Source organism: Podarcis melisellensis, assembly GCF_964234715.1.
Source record: "Podarcis melisellensis genome assembly, chromosome: 1".
Lineage (NCBI taxonomy): Eukaryota > Metazoa > Chordata > Lepidosauria > Squamata > Lacertidae > Podarcis > Podarcis melisellensis.
The window spans coordinates 61011214-61032572 of NC_138528.1; the positions used below are offsets into that span (position 1 = coordinate 61011214).

Consider the following 21359-nt stretch of genomic DNA (forward strand, 5'->3'; position numbering starts at 1 on the left):
ACGCAGATCTGAGCAACGTATTCAGCGAAAGGGAAGCAGACAAACTGCCACTGCATAGACCCTTTGACTGTCAAATCAACCTACTCCCTGGGGCCCAACTCCCAGTAGGCAAGCTGTACGCCATGTCAGACAGGGAGATGCAGGAGCTGAGGGAGTTCATTGACAAAAACCTGAAGCGAGGTTTCATCAGAGAGTCCCGAGCGGTGGGGGGCAGCCCAGTGTTTTTTGTGGACAAAAAGAACACAGACAAACCGAGACTGGTGTGTGACTTTAGGGCCCTCAATGCAGTGTCGGAACCCCTGGCTTTCCCTATGCCCCGAATTGATGACATTTTGACCAGAGTAAGGAAGGGAAAGATTTTTACAAAGCTGGACCTGCGGGGGGCGTACAATCTGATACGCATAAGGAAGGGAGATGAATGGAAGACCACCATGTTTACCCCTTTGGGAGCCTTTGAATACCTCGTTATGCCCTTCGGTCTACAAGGGGGCTCCGCGTGTTTTCAAGCTTTTATAAACCACGTTCTGGGACCTTTGCTCTACAAGAATTGTGTGGCCTTTTTAGACGACGTGTTGGTGTATTCGGAAGATGAGGAACAGCATGTGAGGGACGTTCGAGAAGTGTTGGGCAGGCTGCAAGCCAACCAGCTGTGGGTGAAACTGGAGAAGTGCCAGTTTCATACCAAGGAGGTGGAATTCCTGGGGTACCGCTTGTCAGACAAGGGATTGGCCATGGATCCAGGCAAGGTCCAAGCGGTACTGGAATGGAAGACACCGAAGACCAAGAAGGACGTGCAAAGATTCTTGGGGTTTGGGAACTTTTATAGGAAGTTCATCAAGAACTTTGCCCACTTGACGGCGCCCATCACCGACTGCCTCAGCAGCAAGAAGAAATTTGTTTGGACGGTAGAGGCGGATCGAGCCTTTGAAGAACTGAAAAGGGCTTTCGCCTCGGAAGAACAACTTCTGCATGTGGATTTACGAAAACCCATGAGAGTGGAAACCGATGCATCCGACCGGGCGGTAGGGGCGGTCCTTCTTCAACCGGGGAGGAGTGCGTCGGAGTGGAGACCGTGTGCCTTCTTCTCGCGGAAGCTGAATAAATCCGAGAGGAATTACACGGTGTATGACAGGGAACTACTTGCCATTCACGAAGCATTCCGGAGGTGGAGACATTTATTAATTGGAGCACAACACAAGGTGCAAGTGTGCACCGACCACAAGAATTTAGAGTATTGGAGAACAGCTCGAGTGCTCAACCAACGACAAGTGAGATGGGCACAGGAATTCTCCAAATTCAACTTTGAAATTTGTTATGTGCCAGGCCCAGAAAACGTCAGGGCGGACGCGCTCTCACGCAAACCAGAGTATTGGGAAGGGGAGGGGGTGATCGAAGAGAGACATGTCATCCCTGAGGACCGCTGGGTGTGTGGGGCGGCGCTGGTGGGGCAACGAGAACTGGTAGAGGAAACGGAAAATGATGAATATGCCCAGGATAAGCTCAGAGGTCTCAGGGGGGAGGGCGAGAGTCCCGGAGGTTTTGAGGAAAGAAATGGGGCATTGTATTACAAAGGGGCACTGTATATACCCGAAGGTGAATTGAGGGGGAGAGTACTCAAGCAGTTGCATGATAGCCCCACGGCGGGACATTTTGGACAACACAAGACCATGTGGTTGGTTACCAGGGAATTTTGGTGGCCTAAGGTGAGGGAAGATGTAAGGGAGTATGTAAGAGGGTGTGACCAATGTCAGCGAGCCAAAGGGGAAAGAAGGGCGCCGGCAGGGTTATTAGAACCATTACCCACACCAGAACGGCCTTGGGAAGCGATATCAATAGATTTTATGACGGATCTGCCAAAGTCCAAGGGGAAAACAGCCATCATGGTAGTAGTAGACCTGTTAACTAAGATGTGCCACTTTGTAGCATGCTCACATGCAGTCACAGCGGAAGAAACAGCGAAGTTGTTTGTAGAACACATCTTTAGGTTGCACGGGGCTCCCTTGAGGGTGATCTCAGATCGCGGCAAACAATTTACTTCCAGGTTCTGGAGGAAGCTCATGAGCTTGCTGCACGTGGAAGTCAATTTTTCAACTGCCCGGCACCCTGAAACCAACGGGCAGGCGGAAAGAGCAAATGGCATTCTTCAACAATATCTGAGGTGTTATGTCAATGACAGAGAGAACGATTGGGTCGAAAAGTTGGCGTTGGCAGAATTTGCCTACAATAATGCGGAGAATGTGTCCACAGGGATGAGTCCCTTTTTGGCTAATTACGGGTGTCACCCCAGGGCATTTCCAGGGGAAGGAGGGGAGAGATGGAGCGTCCCAGCGGCTGAACATTTTGTAGAAGAGATGGAAGCGATCCATCATCAGCTCCAGCTCAACTTAGAAAGGGCTAAGGCACAATATAAGAAGCAGGCAGACAAGAACAGAAGGGAAGGTGAAACCATAAGGGTGGGGGATCAAGTGTGGTTGTCAACCCAAGGGTTACCGTTCAAAGGGGGTTGTAAGAAATTGAGGCCCAGAAGATTGGGACCCTTTGAGGTCATTCAGCAGGTCAACCCGGTAGCTTTCAAACTTCGATTACCCAACCACATGAAATTGCACCCAGTGTTCCACAGGTCGTTACTGTCACCATACAGGGGGGGACGTGAAGGGGAGTACGTCAGGGGACCAGCCTTGGAAGAGAGGGAACGCCGCAACCAGGTAGCGGAAATCCTCGATTCCAGGTGGAAGGGGAATCAGGTGGAGTATTTGGTGGCGTGGGAAGGGGAACCGGAGTCAGAAAACACCTGGGTAAGTGCAGAGGAAGTCAATGACGAGGTTTTAACAGAAACGTTCCACCAAAGGTTCCCGAGGAAACCTCAGCCGATAGCAAGGTTTAGGAGGGAGTATTTCGGTACCACCGATGAGGAAGAGGAAATGGAAGGGTTCGCGGAGTCGGAGTTGGAAGAGGGAGTGGACTCCGATGACGAAGAGTACCTAGAGAGTAGGAACAGCAACAAGTGGAGGGAAGTGTTCGCGACGTCGGAAGATGAGGGAGGTTCTTTCAGGGGTTTTACCTCCTCACCGCCAGTAGGAGAGGAGACGGGAGGGGGTGAAGGGGGCCCTGGAGGGGAGGTGGATGTCAGGGAACTGCCATCTAAAGCGCCGGGGGCGCAAAGGCTCACTGAGGTTGAGAGAGGAGTAGCAGCGGAAGAGGGAACCAGTAGAGGGCGAGCAAGAACTCCAAGGGAAAGTGAGTCGGAGGGATGGCTCAGAGACGCTTCCAGCGAAAACAGTGGGGAGGTCTCAGGACCTCCTATAGGGACACCCACACCTCGACGGAAACTGTCACGCCGAGAGGCCAGACGACGTGTTTCCGTTAAGGAGCTTTTATGTTGGAAACGATTCCGAAAGCAGCCACTTTCGGATACTACTAGTGATTGACGCAGCCATGCTGGAGGGGCTCCGTCACAGGCAGAGGTTTGAAAACCTGATCAAACTCTGAGGGACTTGCATTTTACGCACAAGCAGCTCATCGTCCCATCACAATACCTCCCAACAAACAGATGAACACCCAGAAAAGAAGCAAAAAGGAGTGTCCAAATTCTGATTCCTTTTGTGGACAATCCAAAGGTCTGGATGGGGGTGAGCCCACAAGGGCCAGAGATGAGTTCATGGTAGGTCATAGCAGGGCCAGAGGCAGGAATGTAGTCAGGTCAGGCAGACAACCAGGTTCCCAAAGGCCACAGTCAAGGGGAAGGGAAGGGAGAGACAAAGTCTCTAGAGTAGGTGCTCTGAATAGCTGAGGATTTTGTAATGGCTTTTAGTCAAACACAATAAATGATTGCTTGGTTGAATAGCTGATGAAGGAACCAAAACTGAGGCAGTGGTTATATAAAACCAGCCCTGCCCCAGTTGCCTCTGCAGAAACCTGGTCTGGCTGGTCTCACAGATTTGGAAGGGCTAAAATGAATTGAGTCGCAATAAAGAATTCAAGTTGGGGCTGAACTAGGCCACTTTTATTTAGACATTAAATTAAAACCAGAGGTTGACTATGGAGCAGGAGATAACTGAACTGAATAACTATAGCCCCTGGATGAATCAGCCTTGCCTAAGGAATTGGGCATGGCTCCCTTGTTGTTGTTTAGTCGTTTAGTCCACCTCAGGTGGATAAGAAAGTCTGACCTCCTGACCCAGTGAAAAAAATCCAGAAGATTAACCTATTTAACAACACAGCAGATCAAACATTCCTAGGGTTGCCATATGTCTGGGTGGAAATGTCTGTAATGTCTGAAAATCCGTCTGCATGTCAGGGTAGGTTCTGGTAATTTCCCTTTAAAAACGCTCAACAACCCCCCCCCCGAACCTTGGCCTAACCCTTTCCCCCCAGACATTTGCATCCTGATTCTCACTTTTTAAAATATGAAAACCCTAAGCACTCCATCCTGCTATTCAGTGTGAAGTAGGCAAAAAAAACACCAAAACAATCTGCAATCCAAAATACGAATAGGAGAAAAAATCCTATATGGCCCCCTAGTGGGAACCCTGAAGCACACTGGGAGACAGAAAGGGAGGCTGCTGCAGCAAACGGAGAGGCTGGAGAGAAGGCAGATTGTTCCTTAAGTACGGATCAAGTCTTGCCTGCCTCCTTGGACTACCTTAGGAATGTACCAATTGGCACCAAGGATTTTCTCGCTCTGCCTCTCTTGCAAAGGCACCTGGCCATCTTGGCACCATCTAGGCTGTTTGGCTAAAAAATCAATGTGAAACAAATTTCTCTAATTTAAATTTACAAACAAAAATTTGAATTTATATTCTCCTGAATTTGGAGGACCAATCTACTGAAAGAAGTGAAATAATTTTCACAGAGGAAAAAAAAGGCCACTCTAAAGGAAAATAATTGCATGGAGAAATATCCCAGGAATAACTACACACACACACACACACACACACACCTACACCTACACCTACACCTGCTCTAGTCCCTGGCATCCTCTTTCCCCAGTTTCTTTGCTCTGCAGACACCTTTACATCTCAGTCCATTGTCAACACTCCCCACATCTCATTGGGTTCCTACATATGTCACTTTTATCTATCATTCTTTTTCCAGGGTGGGTCACCTCTGGACCTCCATATGTTGTTGAACTCAACTCTAATCAGCCTCAGGCAGCATGTCTAATGGTCAGGGATGATGGCAGTTGTACTCCAACATCTGGAGGGCCACAGGTGTTGCCACACCTGCCTTCCTTCCTTCCTTCCTTCCTTCCTTCCTTCCTTCCTTCCTTCCTTCCTTCCTTCCTTCCTTCCTTTCTTCCTTTTCTAATCCAGTTAATTTGTCATCTGTCTATCATGTTAGGAGCCAAATAAGAAGAGGGCATTGGAGTGTGTATGTGCATGTGTGAACACACATGTATGTGTAGTATTAAAGACTGATTTTGAATGATGTTCTCTCTCTGAGGTTGTGGCTCCTCCACTCACACACATTCATTATTGTCTTTTATGTGTTATTCTTGTTTATAAAAGTTATCATCCATTTCTCTGGCTGAAGTGCCCCCCCCCCACTCCACTTCATTTAGATTCTTTATAGTAAGCTGCATGAAAGTCAATTTATCTTTCTCTTGTATGATTGAAGGGCTGGGCAACCCTTCCTGGATTTTAGCAAATTCACCATTTCATGTCATATAAAGCAAACTCCTACTCTGCTTAAAAGCAATTTGCATAACTCACAATACCAACGCTGCTAACGAAAACACAGTAGGATGTTCAAAGATATTTATTTGCCCTTCACTGCTGTTTCCTCCCCACACACCCTCCCCTGTGCTATCAAACCTCTGTAAAGAGCCATCATTTAACAGGAAATGGGAAATAGCTCATTTTGGCAATCAGCCCTGTTGTCGTCCAGAGAAGCACAATGCAGGTTTTTTTGTTGTTGTTTTGTTTTGTGGAGGAGAAATGATTCCTATATAAAATGTCCTGAAGATGGGCTCAGCATAGTTTGATTTACTCTATTCATTAAGGGAAAGCAGACTCAAATTTATCTTGATCAAAACAAATAACGCCTTCCAGACAGTGGGTAAAATGTCTAGATTGGCATTGATTGTGGGAAATAATTTTCTGAAAGAGAACGTGATTCTCCTTGCATAAACAAACACTATGCCCCCACTTCTTAATATCCGGGAGAAGACACTGGTTAATTTGTAGTGAGCCTTCCTGCATAATGGTGTTGTTTTTTCTCCACTGAACAGTATGTTCCTTGCTATTTAATATTAGATATTAACTGTATGGTTAAAACTAGTGCCTAGTAACATTTCTTTTGGTCGGAGCTACTTTCATTCAACTCTCCTGCAGCAGTGCCAACTATTTGTGACAGAAACTTTCAAAACGTCACAGAGTCTAGTTTGCTCATGTAAACATGAGCAAACTGTTACAACAAGAAGAAGCTAAGCATCAAATCTGCAATCTCCGTCCTGACATGTTACAGTTCAGAAAGGGCCATGTCATTTGCTGATGCTTTATATGAGAATAGGTTCTGGTGTATTATTATAGAAATGAGGGCATTTGACACATTGAAGGGGAAGCACAACCAATCAGTGAACTCTTCATGTTTAGCAGAAAGATGTGAATTGGTTCACTTACTGAATTAGATGATACTGATGAACACCAGTGGGACAATCTCACAGGTTTTAATTAGGGTTTTCTTCTGCTGTGGACCCTAATGCTTGCCATGGTCCCACATGGCCCTTTCCTTCTATCTTGCTAGGTGTTTATACCAGATTTAAATATTGTTAATGAGTTAATAAAGGAAATACAGTTATGCATTAATATGGTCACCAAGATTTTGCATGTTTTGCTTATGGTTCCTATCAGTTGGGATGCTGAAATTACTAGGAACTGAAGCAAGCAATAATGTCATAGACCAAGAACAGATTTTAGTTATTAAATGTGCTTAATGAGAAGAGGACGCAAACACTTCACTGCTCTTGTATATTACCCAAATTACCTTGGTGATTCATTTATTTTGGATTTAATGAGACATTTTCACTAAATCTAAGGGCTATGTTTAGTGTTAACAATTACTGTATTTTAAAGAGAAAGTGGTTATTAAAAATAAACCCCTGGCTATTTGAGCAGTTATGTTTCATATGCTTAACTTGGTGGTTAAGTATAAAATATATTTTCTATTAATATAAAAAAGCATTGAATGAATGCCTTCGTAATGTCTGGACCTGGTTACTGTGTGGATTATTGCACTGTGAATGGGGATGCTTTTAAAGACAATTCAAGTAGCCTACAGATGAGGAAAATAATAAAGTTGCATCTCCAGAAAGGGTGGATGATCAGAATCCTATTAAAGTGGTGTTTCTGCTCTACCTTCCAGTAGTTTTGCATGCAGATAAGTGTTGTGGTCCCTAGTAGGCTTTGACCTGACATACCTTGCAGGCAGTCTGTGATAGCATTTGCTAAGTGAATGTGCACATATCCCATAATAATGTCTTATACTTGTCATAAATAAGACATATAGTTGTGGGAGGGAGAAAATTCATGACTGATGTGTTGAGTATAACATTTGGATTGGGGCTCAGAGAACATCTACTTCTTTTTTCCTTAACTGATCACTGTATTGTCCAGGACAATTGCTTTCTTTAAACTTATTCCTAGACAGTGAGACAGCAAATGCCTTCAGAAAAAGATCACAGGTGCCTCGTTGCAATCTTTGTCCAAGCCTGACTGAAGGTTTAAGATCATTCATCAGTGCAGAAATCAAATCCAGGCCTAAGTAAATTTTGCTTGACCAAACCGGCAGGGCTCTCACTCACATGATGATTCTGTAGGTCAGTGGGCAACTGGCTATATCATGTAATGTGGTAAATTTAAACAATGACAGAGGTTTGAATAAAGCAGGGATGAAGAACACTGAAAGGAAAAAGTGACAATTTTAAAAAATGTCAGGGGTTTGAGGGAGCATGCAAAGGGTGACACTGAGTGGCAGGGAGTGGAAGTTTAAAAGAAGGCTTGTGTACAGCAAGAAGGGAACTTGGAAAGGCTCTGTTGTGTTAGCTTCTTGGTGTTAGCTTCTGTGTTGTGCCCATCATGAGTCTTGAAGATAGGGCAGGTTAGAAGTGCAAAACAGTAGTTGAAATAATAAAATGACGAATAGTGAAAAATAAGCTGGACAGTATCTTCCTCTGAATTATCATGATCATCAACCTATTATTATGAATACAATGTTATAATTAGTTGAACAGCCAGATTATTTGCCCAACCTGAACACGGGTTAAATGTGCTTTGCAAACTGCAAGAGAAGGAATATCATCAGTATTAATCAAGATGCAAAACAATGCAATGTGGTCAGAGCTCAGTAACACCAAATAACACTCCAACTATAAACAACAATGTTCATTTGCTCTTCGCAACAGGTTCTCGTGAGTGCCCTTGATAAATTTAACCTGTCATCTTGTGAGGTTTGTTGAGTATTGCTTTAATAAGTAAATATGACATCATTATTCATCATGCTGTCAGCAAGCTTCTACACTGATCACTGGTATACCTGTGCCATGGGGATGGGCAAGGAAGGAGGTTAACTGTCCAAAATGTCTCTTAAAAAGAAAAAGAAAAAGCATTCAGGCAAATTAAGTTTTTAATCAAAATTGCTCATGCATGAGTCATTCTCAAAGTGTACCTGAGGATCTTAGAAATTCCATAACTCAGAGGTAATGCTTTGCATGCAGAAGGTTCTAAGTTCAATCTCTGTTTTTTTCCAGTTTATTTATTTATTTCTATTCAGCATTTCCTGAAGGAGCTCAATGTGGTGGCATACACAGTTTTCACCCTCCTCATTTCCCCCCTCACAGCAACTCTGTGACGCAGGTTCATTTAAGAGACAGTGACTGGACCAAAGTCATCCAATTAGCTTCAAGACTTAGTGGGGATTTGTACCCTGGTCTCTTAGGTCCTAGTCCAATGTTCTAACTAGACCTCAGGTAAGAACTTTGAGAGCTGCTGGCAATACTGGGACAGCTAGACAAATAGTGTGACAATTGTGGGATGTGATCCATAAGTAGCAGTCAAGTACAGCATTCTTTGTTTTCCTAGAGTGGACATGCGGGGGAATGTTTGGTCCAGCCAGTCAAAAACTTTCTGTTTCTTCCTGGCTGGGACATACTTCCTTTGCATGTGACCAGAGGTGGGTGTGACCTTACCTGCCCAGGTAACAAAAGGGCAAGACACACAGCACACTCTCCCCTCTCTTTGACTTCCTCTCTTTGACTTCCTCTGTCGTTGGAGCAGCTTTTTTTAGCTAGAAATGCTCTGTTGACTTTCAGCCAACAGAGGACACTGGGATTATCCCCATATGGGATAGATCAACACGTATGTAAATAAGTCTGCCTTCAGGTATCCAACTGTGAACTGATGGTGTGAGTAAACTTCTTTTACATACTTAACACAAGATTGTGGCGTGTTTATTCTTTTTAAGAGGGATTAAAGGAGAATTTACCAGGAACATACAATTCAATACTGAATTGTATGATAGTGAGAAGCTTAAGCAAGACTGCAACCAGCTGTCTGCTGTGCATTTGAAAGGGGAATGTAAAACTTTGCTAAGTTATAGAACTTGCTAGCGCAAGTTAGGAAGGATATTAATAAACAATATATCCTCTCCTGCCTCCCTGAACATTCCCACAACAATGTGACCTGGGATAAGGCAGCTTCCTGTTTTTATATAGACACTACTAAACTTAAGAACATATGAAGGCCCTGCTGGATCGGGGCAATGGCTTATCTAGTCCAGCTTTCTGTTCTCACAGTGGCCAACCAAATGCGTGTGGGAAACCTGCAAGGATGATTCAGGCATAAGAGCACTTTTCCCTCCTGTGATTTCCAGCAACTGGTATTCAGGAGCATTGCTGCTACAAATGTGGAGGGCCTAGCAGTGGAGTAGCGTGGGGGGGGCAGGGGGGCCGGGCGCAACATCTGGGGGTTAGGGTTAGGGGGTGCAAATCCATGGGTTAGGGGGCGCAAATTACTTGCCTTGTCCCGGGTGCTGACAACCCACGCTACGCCACTGGGGCCTAGTGTAGCTATTGTGGCTAGTAGCCATCAATAGACCTCAATGATTTGGTCTGCTCCTCTTTCAAGGCCATTGGTGGGCATCACCACCTTCTATGGGAGTGAGTTCCATAGCTAGGGCCCTGCATAAAGAAGTAAAGGTGTCAGTGTTGGTGAATGTTAAGATAAAGGTGTTATGGACACTTCCCACTCTCTGTTTGGTACTAAGGTGGAAGCCATGAAAGTGAGTTAACACAAGTACCTTTGAAGAAGGAGCTATCCTTTTTTGCAGGTTCAAAGCATGATTCCCTCAGCAGCGATGGCAGGGACCTTGTGGGTTGCACTTGCTTGTAGTGTGGAGTGGGCTGGTGGTACAAGAAGCTGTTGCAAACGTTTGTGAAGTGTAACAACTGGGATATGCACTCTGTGTAGATTCAATGTCCCTCCCCCATAATCACCTCCAGAGGTATCATAGCCAAATGAGCAATGCATTAGCACAGTAATTATCACTGAATTTAACACCTCCTGCTTTAACAGTGAATAGAAGTTACCTTCAAAATCATTCTTAATTTGAGGTGAAGAGTGTGATGTTCTTGCCTTAGGCTTACCATGTCCTTCCCAGGTCTCAGATTTCTTTCTGTTCACTGTGAAAATGCAGCCAGCTTTCAGTATTCCTCTCAAGCTTTCTTTCGGATTGGTTTATAATTAATCGAGTTATCCTTCGGAGCGCTGTGAAGCCCTTGACCTCCTCTTCTCTGGCCTGACTAGATCGAACTGTAGTTCAGAGTCTCTGCATTTGTCTTTGGAAAGAAAATCACTTTTTGTGCCAGATTTCCCACTGTCTCCTGCCTGGATACTTTGCTGTGGGTTTACGATATTGAACACCGGGCCAGAGGAAAAAATCCAGATAAAGTAAGAAAGATGTAAGCTCCCCCAAGCTGAAGTGCATTGCTGCTGCTTTGAGGCTCCCCTGCTCTATGCAAAAAATTGTAGAATCAATCCATAAGTATATTTAAAAACTGCCCTTGGCACAGCATAAGACTCAGCAGGTGTAAAGTAACCTAAGGATGGCTTAGACCGATTGGCTCTTGGCATCAAGAACAAAAGGGACAGTGTAGACTATAGCTGTGAAGTGCCAGCTCAGACATGTACCCTTGTTGAGGACAAAGTCAATTAATGCATGGCAGAAAATCCTTAGTCTCTTCCACTTTGTGCTGATTGACTGGCTTTGCATAGGTGCTCCAAAGAAACAAGGAGATGTGCTGAAAGTGTGAATTCTGAGTTCTCTGTAGAATAATATTGTAGTTCCTCTTCATTGCCTCATAGTGCCACAAACACCTGCATCAAGCAGCTTGAAGCGATTTATCATTGCAGAAGGAGCCACTTTCAGTGGGTAATAGACAGGAACAAGTTAAAATGTGTGTGAAACAAGATGCTGCATGCTGTCATTACCCAGGAATTGTGCAAAGGACACATGAGGGATTTCAAATGTAAACAGTAAATGGGAATTATTTTTTGCATCAGTCTTAGAAAGCAGATTTCATCCAATAAAACTAAGAAATGTCTTATTTACAACTCAAACTTTCAGAGTTTCCATTAGAATGCAGACTTAAATCTGGCTTGATGTACTGAATTCAATTAATATTCTGTTTCAATTGATAACATGTTTCCCATGCATAATTTTAGAGGATGCTATTACTAGTTAGAAATAAATTTGCATTACTACTGCAGTGTGCTTATCTAAAAGAATCAAATGCATAGGGCTTCGTTTCCATATCATTTACAGCTGGTTGTCACTGAAAGACTTCACATATTTCATTTTTGAAATATGTTTTGATGTGGATTTCCTAGGCACTGTGTGCTGCAGTGTGGAAAGTAATGGGATGGCATTTAACAGAAATTAATCAAAGAGAAATACTCTAGCCCTTTTCTTTTCATTTCATTTTTCCTGAGAGTTATTGCATCAAGGTGAAGGATATTCCTCTGATACTCCTCCTACTGGTTGTGACAAGCAGAAACCTTTCTTCTGCCTCCTCTCCAGGAAGAGGGGCAATCCCTCTCCCCAGACTGACCTTGTCTGTAGTTAATAGAATCACAGAATCATAGAACTGTAGAGTTGGAAGAGACCCCAAGGGTCATCTAGTCCAACCCCCTGCAATGCAGGAATCTCAACTAAAGCATCTAAGACAGATGGCCATCCAAACTCCATTTTAAAACCTACAAGGAAGGAGAGTCTACCACCAAGGAAGGTGTCCATTCCACTGTTGGACAGCTCTTACTGTCAGAAAGTTCTTCCTGATGTTTAATCTCTGCATAGTCAGATTACTTCCCACCTCAGCCAACTGGAGTTCATTTGACTTATTGAATGGTCCTTCCCACTAATAAAATGGAGCTATTGAATTTGGGAGCAAAATCGCAAGTCACTCCTCCTTAGGCACTCCTAAGTGCCAGTGTGTAGTGGTTAAGAGATGTAGTAGTCTCGTAATCTGGTGTACCGGGTTCGTGTCCCTGCTCCTCCACATGCAGCTGCTGGGTGACCTTGGGCTAGTCACACTTCTTTGAAGTCTCTCAGCCCCACTCACCTCACAGAGTGTTTGTTGTGGGAGAGGAAGGGAAAGGAGACTGTTAGCCTCTTTGAGACTCCTTCGGGTAGTGATAAAGCGGGATATCAAATCCAAACTCCTCCTCCTCTTCTTCTCCTTCTCCTTCTTCTCCTTCTCCTCCTCCTCCTCCTTCTTCTCTTGAGAGGTTCCTAAAGACCCCTAGCCTACATCTTCCTTGTGATACAGTTATCAAGTGTGTCTAATCTAGTGTGAAAAGCTTTCCAGACCAACATTTTTTTTTAATTGTAAAGATTATGCACCAGTTTCATGGAGATTTCCCCAAATAATTAACTCACAAGACCTAAACACATGTTGCATTCAAGTGAATGCACTGAATTGTGATGACCTTCTTTTGTTTAAGGGGAAATATATATATATACACCTCAGGAGGGGTAGAGAAACAGCAGTAGAAGAGAGAGTGCTTAATCCTTTACTTATATGCCTCTTCATATTCCACGACATCCACTTTGCCCAAGTTGGGTTGCTGCCAAAACATGTTTCAGTACCCTTTTGCAGGGCAAAGCAACACAGTGATGAGTCTTCTCCCTGCTGTTTCTCTGTTCAGAATCATTCCTTCCCAAAGTGGCGTTTTATAGAAAAGAAATAGGGCCTCCAGGGCTCGAGACAATGGTTCCTGAGCTTTATTTGACTCTGTAAGTAAGTGCTATACTATTATTACACTTGCTGTATAAAAGCCAGAAATGGGAAATTGTCTGAAAGCAATTTTTGCAGTCTGCCTCTCACTTTACTCTACAGGATCATCCTGTATCCAGAACATCTGCACTGCTTGTCAATGTCGTAAATGTTGTTAATATATTAAAAATGTGGTATTAATTATGCAAGCTCTCCTCGATTGGAGTAGCATGGTGTTTAAAAAAACATAAGATCCATTAGAAACCACTTTAGCTTTTTCACGAGGCTTCTTAATATCCCACATGTAATGAAATATAGATAGTAATGGGTTTCTGTGCAATAATGAGGGCAGAAAATGGAGGTGGGGGAAGAGTGAAAAGACTTGGTACAGCTTTTGTTGCAAAGTATCTGGGAAATTTTTCACATACACTAAAATGTGTGGCTAGTTTGGTGCCTGCATATAAGCAAAGATAGTCTTCTGGTCCGCTTCACTGTATTCTTAGCATGACGATGAATGGAATTAAAATAGACTCAGTCTCTCTGTTTACAGAATCTGTATATTAAATCGGCTACCAAGTAACAAGACTGTGGGGGCAGTTCTTAAATTGCTTGAACAGTATTTGCAGGTCCCACGTGGTTTCGTATCCAGTCAAATTTGAAGCATGGTGACATGTGACAAGGATGTTTCACATGATTATGCCCTGTGCCAACGCAGCTTCCACTTGAGCTAGTGACGTTTATGTGTGTAGACATCGGGGGAATTCAGACAAGCCCCTTCATGTGCTGAAAATGCACTAAAACTAGGAACAAAGTCCATACATAGCTTCATTTAAGTCAACAGCGGGAGAAAGTGTCTTTCCATAACTTATCACCCTTTCTAGCCCATATTGTGGCTAGTCCAAACAAATACTTTCCACCTTGATTGACCGTCTATTTTTGAAAACTTAAGTGTGCTTTTCTGTCTCCTCAAATGATTATTTAAAAGTAAATTCCACAGGCATCTAGGAAAGAGAAAATGCTACTTGTGCTATTTATATATTTATCTTCATTCTTAATGTATTTTTGTCCTCACTGCTATCCTAAATATATTTACGTATACCATGCTAAAATATTTAGATGATTTCTTAATAATTTAATGCATGCTTGTGATATATATTTATATATTTATTCTTCTCCCTTTAGAATAAAAGCCTGAAAAATAAACTCCTTTCTGGAAGCAAGCTTTGTGGCATTCATGCTGAAGAGGTGAGTAGGATTTGTTTTGTTCTGACCCCAGCAAGCCCAATGGAGGAAATGATTTATTGGTGAAGCCTGTTGCAAATCAGGGGCGGATTTAGGGATGTGCAAGGGTGAGCACTAATTGGGTGCTGAGCCTAGGGGGGTGTCATCTCAAAGTCCAGTAAGCGAGGTGCTGGGCTTTGGAAAGGAGGTAAGAGACTCTGACAGGGTCCTAGAGTCCACCCTCCTCCTTCCCAAAACCTAGTTAGCGCTTTCCCAGATTTGAAAAAAAGATGGGAGGGCTGTGGGACCCTGCTGAGCTCTCGTGCCTCCTTCCCAAAGCCAGGTGTCTTCTTACCCACCTTTGGGAAGGCAATCCAAGGACTAGTGGGTGGAGGCACTTTTTGGCCTTGGACAGGGAACAATAATACCCAAGTCTGCCACTGCACAAATTTATTTCAGGAGTAAAAAAATATTCTGTGCAAGTGTCAAGACAATCCTGTGCACAAAAGTGGCTGGTTACCTACAGTAGATTCTTGCATGTTCATTCATAATGCAAATACGTGTCCAAGAATAAGAGTCTTGAAGTCATTTGTGCAGTCAATCATAAAAATTCTGCTATTTCATCTGCTTTAAGGGGGAAATGGATAGAAAATATTGTGAATAAATCAATATAATAAAACTCCTAAGAAATGTTCCAAATCTAATAAAAAGCCCAACCACTGTTTCAAAAACCTTGCAATGTTAATGATGCTTCATATTTTCACACACATGGGTTATAGAAAAGCCATATGATATGTATATGCTGGGAATAGAATGTGTACACTAGAATTTTCAGTTTGTTTCACATTCAGAAGCTCTTGTGTCAAACATGTGCAAAATATTTCTATGAACAGAGAGTGGTAGTCAATGCTAGTCCTATTGAGAGGAGACCCATTCAAGTTAATAAACATAAATAACTTAGGTAGGACTTAGCTGAATATCATTCATCAATATTGTGATAGCATCCCTGTCCCCAAGCAGATGAAATTTCAGCAAAGACCTCAGCTAACATGTCATAAAAGTACAGTAGTACCTTGGTTCTCAAATGCCTTGGTACTCAAACAACTTGGAACCAACAACTGCAAACCTGGAAGTAAGTGTTCCAGTTTGTGAACTTTTTTTTGAAAGCCGAATGTGCTCCATTTTGAGTGCTACGCTTCTGTTTTGAGTGTTTTCCTGAGGTCTGTCAGTTTTTGCTATTTATTTTGAGTTTTTGTTTTGTGACTCTTTTTTGTTTTGTTTTTGTGACTCTATGGAACCCAGTTCAGCTACTGATTGATTGATTGTGTGACTGCAGTACATTGTTTACTGCTTTCAATTTATGGATCAATGGTCTCATTAGATAGTAAAATTCATGCTAAATTGCTGTTTTAGGGGTTGTTTTTAAGTCTGGAACAGATTAATACATTTTGCATTACTTTCTATGGCAAAGTGAGCCTTGATTTTGGAACGCTTTGGTTTTGGAATGGACTTCTGGAGTGGATTAAGTTTAAGAACCAAGGTACCACTGTAGCTGTATATGCAGCTGCAGGCCATGGGTTGAAAATATGAGAAAGGACACATTGTCATTTTAAAACAGCAGCCACCCTGAGTCATTGTTAAAGGGCACCTCAGTTCTTTTGAACCACTTGAGCACAGGAAATAGAGTTTTAGGAGCATCTGAGGAATTTGGTGGGGTGAACAGCTATAACACAAAGACAAACAGCTATAAGACAAACTTCAATGCAAAAGTGGTTGTGCATCTGAGTCAGCACCTGTGATCTGGGCTCATAGTTTAGGCTTTTCAGAGTGTCACAAAGCAGCAGTTCATGCAAGGAGGAAGTGGCAGTGGTGCCCATAAGTGGCAGCAGTACTGCTGGTCATTAGGATGGTGACAAGGCATGGTGTTGGCAAGGTTGAGGAGCTCCAAGTTGGTGCCTCGCAGGTCCATACCATAGATTGAGCCATTTCAAGTACAGATGTGTGACTTTCCTCATGTTCACATCTGATTGGCTTAGAATATAGACTGATGGGGGGGGACCTCAAAATGGCCCGCCTTATTTTCTGAGAAGTTGTCCTCCCGCCTATGAATTCACAACCCCTGTCTTCTGACTTAAGATACAGATATACCACCTAATATTTCTACTGGACTGGGGCTGATCTGTGTCTAAGCACCACAATCTGTGCCAGCGGGTTTAGCTTGACTCTCACTCCAGATGTTTCTGAGATCAGCAGCAATACGATGTTAAAGCATGATAAAAAAACTATTGTGCTGAAAACGGTTGATTTCAGCAGAATCAAAATGTGCAGAAGGTTGTTTGAAATCTGTCACCCCCTCTATTGTGCAAACAGATAATTTTATCCTTTTCACAGGGTGAGAAGTAGAACATTTCTTTAAAATCTTAATTTCTGCTTTCCCAGCATAATAACATGTTTGGCTATGGTAAAGTGTGAATCTCTTTGCAATCACAATGCAGAGACAAAAGGGGCAGACCCTTTCTACCATCAAAATATATTTGTGCCACATTTTAACACAAATAGGATTGTGCTTGTTTTGTGGTAGCTACAGTACATTTCTGGTGAGCCATCCCCTCATTCTGTTGCCATAGCAGGATCATGCAAAGCTATCACACTTGCTATCATACTTGAAAGAAGAATGACTGTTGGCAGAATAATAGCTTTGGCACCTACGCTGTTCCTCAGGAGTAGAATTCTTGATGAACCCAAACAGTGCCATGCGTTTTGTACCCTGTCAGGTACAACAGAATGGGTTGGGAGCTTGGTGGCTGTCTTGCTAATAAATGGATGAATTGATTGATTAAGCAATTTAATATTTTTTTTTAGCATATCTTAGTACAGCTGACTAGGGGGAATATTTAATGAACATTTTTCTTTCTTCAAGGCTCTAAAAAGACAATGCTGCACTGAGAAATTAATATCAAAACACAATGCTTTAAAAAAAGTAAGAGAAGGTTCAGGGAGTGTTAACAGCAATGCAATCAACAAACGTGATTGTCATTTCACAGAGGACAACTTTAATTAAATCCAAATTATTAAATTTGTGATCACTCTCCTGTTCATGTGGCACACTTATTAGATAAATTACATTTGCGGAAATCATTGGTGAAGGCAATTCAGCCTAGCTTACATGATCAGGTTTGCACTAATTTTAAGCAGACCGTTATCCATGTTTGACTTTAAAAAAACCAGATTACGCCCCTAGTCAAAACCCATTATGAATGTAAAATGGAATAAGTCCATGTCTTTTCTGACTCACCTGATCTTCCTTGCTTCTTTTAACTGCAGGTTATTCAAGACTGTTCATTCCTTTTGTACTCTTGCACCTTTCATTTTTGCTTTTAAGTATAATAGAATGAAAACCACAAACTGTTAATATATATTTTAATGCACTAGATTGTTGGTAAACATATAGCTGATCTGTCCATGAATGATGACATACCAAGGAACCAGAAATAACCCTTTGGTATAGGAAGAGCTATCTGTTTCACCCCAATACACTACTAGGGAGGAAAGAAAGACACAGAAGCAGGTGACAGAAAATAAGAGCGAAAAGAAGGTAGCCCTGCCTATTTTTGATTGTGTTCCTTCTCACTGTGTGCAGCCCCTAACAGATTACTCTTGGGGAAATGCAGTCCTTTACAGACACAAGGCCCACCTAGGCAACTGGAAAATGTACTCTCTTATCTTCCCATATTGCACTGAGAACCACACACAAAAGCCAGAAGATAAGAGGTGTCCCTGCCTCCCCATGAACAGTGAGAAAACTTCATTCATGTTCATAGGTCCTCATTCAAAAGGGGGGGTGGGGAGTTAAATGCAGGAAGGCAATTTCGCAGCCAACAGAAAGGGCTGCTTTTTCAATGCAGCCCTAAATGAAACTATTGTAAATTAGGATATATAGATATGGATATCCTTTTCCAGAGGGTTCACCATGATTCCTTGAATACATCTTTAGCCAATCATTTGAATAATTTTTCAATATACACAATGTGGCGAGAAGGAATGCTCACCTCTTTGTCATCATATTAATCACCATTTTCTTTTTTAATCTAAGTTGTGAATCATTTTAGTTGTGTGGATGCAGCCAACATCAGTGGTTTTCTTCTGTAACTCCATAACATTTCATTTGGGAACATCATATTTTGATCTGCACTGTTACTTTACAACTGTTCCTTTTCTGTTTGTTTTGCATGATGTTTATGCACATTTTAATATTTGCTACACAACTGTGAATAATGTAACACGAGAGTTTACATTTAAATGGTAAACAGGGAATATTACTTCCCGGTGCCTCATATTAAATCTGCGCCCCTGAGTATTTTTTGCCCATAGATCTTTGTGAGTTGACAAGCTTCTAGAATTGTTCACTGAGTACCTTTCTAAGAGAAATACATTTTATAAAGGAAGGTTTGTTAATAATAAACCTGCCTTGCTGTGGGTTTACCTAATATAACAGAACCTGTAATGCATTCTTCACTTAAAAACAGCAACCATAGCTCAGTGATAGAAGACATCTTCTGCATGTAAAACGTTCAGGGTTAAATCCCAGAGATCTCCAAGTAGGGGTGTTAAAGACCGACTGCCAGTCATTGTAGACAATTCTAAGCTTGATGGACCAAGGAATTGGATTGGTGTAAGAAGGCTTCCTATCCCCAAATCAGGCCATGGGATGCCACAGTGTCACTCATTATAAACTCCAGATGCCTATGTCACTGCTGCCTACCAGGATGGGAAAGGGTGAGGTGGTAATGAGGTCCGTGCAGGACAGATACACCAGCAAGATTGCCAGGTTGGCTCTGCCAGTGCATTGGCACTGCGCTGATCTTGGCAGTCTGGCCCATCCCAGGCATGGTATCACTAGTAAGACGCCTGTCTGAAGCCCTGTAGATTTGCTTCTAATCAGTGTAGTGTATTGAGCTAGACAGATAGATCTGTGACTTTGCTGAGTGAAAGGCAGTTTCCTACGTTCCTATGAGATAACTTAAACATATGGAATCTTGATGATTCCAAAGATAGGTCCCTGATTCGGAACAGCTTGTGTAACTCTGATGTTGTCACATTATATTGAACTTAGTCAATGAGCTAAAATACTCAGCATGCTAATTTGCAAAATAGTTTGGAAACAGCCCTGTTTGTAGGCCTGCATCTGATCATGGTTGACAGAATTAGGCAATAGGCCCTAAATTTTTTGGGGGAGGGACCATAGCTCTGTGGCAAAGCACAAGCTGTCCATGCTTCATTCCTTGACTACTCCCGTTGAAAGGATCAGGAAGCAGGAAATGAGTGAAACTTTAGACTCTGGAGAAGCACTTGCATTCAGAGCAGATAACACCAATACACAGACTTTCTGAATTGGTATAAGACAGCTTCCAATGTTTCACTCAGTATTAATGAGCTATCAATATACCGAATATTATTAAACTGAAAAATTAATAGCAGCTTGAGTCTGGTTATGACAAAGCAGATAATTCAGCATCAGTTTCGCAATTGGAATGAATGATAATACCTTTAAAATTTGTAAGTTAATTATCTAAAATAAATAGCTATGGGGTGGGGTTGCAGGATTTCTGCTCTTGCTTCTGGTTTTTTTTTTTAAAAAAATAGATCATGTTCAGGCAAGACTGGCCAGTGTGACATTAAAGACAGCAGTGTAGCATGGATGAGATCAAAGTTGCCCTCACTAACCAATGTCGCTCTCAGCTTAATAGGGTTTTTAAGCCAAGAGAAAATGGTCTGTAGCCATGTAGCTGTCAATGAACATTTTCTTTTTGAGGTTGATTTTGCTCCCTCTAGACCATGAAGTCAGTGTTCTAAATATTGTTCCAAAGGGGAAAAAAAAAAGCTTTCAGATTTATCTTGTAGTGAAGTGTCTCATACCTGTGATTCCAATCTGCCATCACGCCACTAGGCAGCCTGTGAAATAGAACCGGCTGAATAAAATTTCTGCAAGAGACAAAGCGAAGTTCAGCATGTAGGGAGGAAGTTCACTTCATGTTTCTGATCTGCAGAGTTTAATTATGAAAAATGATGCTGTCTCCTGAGTGCTTGCAGTTCAGTGTTAGATGACATGCTTTCCATGCATACGATTAAGGTTCAAATTCAAACCCTGGCTTCTCCAGCTTAAAAGATCACATGCAGCAGGGCTAGGAAATACCTCCTTGAGACTTTGCAGTGCAACTTCTAGTTAGATTAGAAACTAATGGGGCAGATAATCTTGTAGTCTGGCTTAGGATGCCATCCCATACAAATCTACGAGGGTAGAAGTCTCTGAGAACTCCATATGCCTTACATCCAAGTAGATATGCATAGAATTGAGCTACCACTTGGTTACAATGTCCTTGGTTACGAGCTCCTTGGTTACAAGGTCCTTTCTCTAATGCTCCTCTTGGCATTAAGTCACTGTGTGTGCAGCTTTATAGGGTTTACACTCATCAATGCTTCAAAGCACTCCCCCCCCCCCCAGCCCACTAAAGCACTTTAACAGAATTGGCAAATTCAGGGAAAAGCAATTTAAAGAGTATGGGGGGCATGGCATGACCAGAACCAGTACCTTTCCACCAGGAACCTTTCAGCAACTTCTCAGGACCTCAGAGTGTGCCTAGTCCAGTGGTGGCCAAACTTGGCTCTCCAGCTGTTTTGGGACTACAGTTCCTAACATCCCTGACCACTGGTCCTGTTAGCTAGGGATGATGGGAGCTGTAGTCCAAAAACAGCTGGAGGGCCAAGTTTGGCCACCACTGCCCTAGTCAGAGCAGCTCCAGCTGTTCCAAAGTTGTTTGCAGACTTATTTTGTGTCTCTGCGATGGTGTGGTAAACACGACTAAATCCCCAT

The 21359-nt window shown here is 42.7% G+C and overlaps 1 protein-coding gene across 4 annotated transcripts in view; it reads left to right on the top strand.

Annotated features, from left to right (window-relative positions):
* Nucleotides 1-21359, top strand: part of LUZP2 (leucine zipper protein 2) — a 346182-nt gene that overhangs the window by 236147 nt on the left and 88676 nt on the right. For all 4 annotated transcript variants that reach the window (XM_081882905.1, XM_081882903.1, XM_081882904.1 and 1 more), the window contains one exon: nucleotides 14450-14512. In XM_081882905.1, coding sequence (XP_081739031.1) covers nucleotides 14450-14512 — 63 coding nt within the window. The remainder of the gene's footprint in view (nucleotides 1-14449; nucleotides 14513-21359) is intronic.